General features: G+C 60.9%; 1 protein-coding gene across 1 annotated transcript; it reads right to left on the bottom strand.

Moving 5' to 3' along the window:
- Positions 1-368: 368 nt before the first annotated feature.
- Positions 369-1,495, bottom strand: LOC116548487 (GEM-interacting protein-like). The gene is made up of 2 exons (XM_032273917.1): positions 1,264-1,495; positions 369-801 (listed from the first exon to the last, which is right to left on the bottom strand). Exons 1-2 carry the CDS (start codon positions 1,482-1,484, stop codon positions 384-386), a joined length of 639 nt encoding a protein of 212 aa, XP_032129808.1. The 5' UTR covers positions 1,485-1,495; the 3' UTR covers positions 369-383.
- Positions 1,496-1,515: the final 20 nt, after the last annotated feature.

Below are 1,515 nucleotides of genomic sequence, written 5' to 3'. Positions count from 1 at the left end.
CTTTGGGGCCCAAGCCCCCAAGACCAGCCCAGGAGCTGAGGCCCCTGCTGGTGCCGTGAACCCCTTACAGTGAGACAGGGGTTGGGTGGGGTCCTCACAAGGCATGACTGAGGGGGATGGTTTTATTTCAGAGCCGCACAGGGCCTTGCTCTGTCACCCAGGCTGGAGGACAGTGGCTCCACCATGGATCACTGCAGCCTCTAACCCCTGGGCTCAAGTGATCCTCCTATGTCAGCCTCCCTGGTAGCCTGGACTACAGGTGTATGTCACAATGCCTGGCTAATTTTTCTATTTTTTCTAGAAATGGAGTTTGCTATATTGCCTAGAATGCTTTCAAACACCTGGGTTCTGTTATTCTGCTGTGACCTCTCAAAGTGCTGGGATTACAGGTGTGAGCCACCACGCCTGAACACTCGGGGTGGCGGTAAGCCCCCAGCAGGGTGCACCAGCAGGGCCAGGAGGTGGCCTGGACCCCCCGATAACACTCCCATTCGTGCAGACCTAGGCAAGTTTCTCTCTGAATCTTGGCCACCTCCACATACAAGGCAAGTAGGAGGATGGGCAGGACTCGGGGCGGCGCAGGCAGAGGCCACCTCTGTCAGGTCGGGTGGCATGGGCTGGAGCCTGTCTTCCCATACCTGGGACATGACCTCCAAGGACCAGCTGTCGGTCATGGTGATGGGCTGGCTGGGGTTGGCAGGGAGCTTGCTCTCCTTCTCCGAGGGCCGGAGCAGCGTGGGGCCAAAGACCGTGGCGAGGTTGTGCAGGGACATCTTATTGACTGCCTCCTTCTCTGCCACCCTGTCGAGGACCAAAGCAGAGGGGGCTGTTTCAACGCCACCAACAGGAGAGAGACGGAAGGGCTGGGCCGTGCTGGAGTCCTCAGGGAGGGAGCGACCTCGACCCTGGCTGTGCTGCAAGCTGACTCCAGCCCTGGTGCTTCTGGGTCTAGGTGGCCCAGGACGAGGGGCCAGCTCTGGGCTGGTGGGGAGGTCTCCTCTATGATCTGGGTGGGAGGGAACTGGGGAGCTCAAGTGCACTGGTGGCCATGGCGAAAGCTCTGAGCTCTTTGTTAAGGCCACAGTGCAGAGGGAGAAGAGTGGCAAAGAGGAGAGGCTGGGCGGGGGCGGCAGAGGCACTAGTCCCCAGAGGCAGTGAGGGACTGCAGGCAGGGGTCGGGAGGAAAGGTCCTCGGTACTGGGGGTCTGACGGGAGCAGTGGGGCACCCTGGAGTCCTGGGCAGCCACGGGAGAGCTGGGCTACCTTTTCAGATGGTCCAGAAGGAAAAGGAAGGTGAGCAGGTTGGCCTCTGGCAGGGACAGCAGCAGGTTGAGCATGCAGCTCTCCTTTGCAACCGGGTCTGAAAGAGCTGCAGAAGGCGGTGGGTTACTCCTCCAGGTCACAACGAGCCAGAGCCCTCTCCCGAGGTGGTCACATGGCACACCCGGGACTCGTGTCCCTGAGCAGCCCAGGCCCCTCATCATCCTCACTCCCACAGCGCTGGCCCCCAGTGAG

Source organism: Sapajus apella, unplaced genomic scaffold, assembly GCF_009761245.1.
Source record: "Sapajus apella isolate SASKATOON/1434 unplaced genomic scaffold, GSC_monkey_1.0 scaffold13113, whole genome shotgun sequence".
NCBI lineage: Eukaryota > Metazoa > Chordata > Mammalia > Primates > Cebidae > Sapajus > Sapajus apella.
Note: the sequence above shows the minus strand (reverse complement) of the source record. Positions and strands in the feature narration are given on the sequence as shown.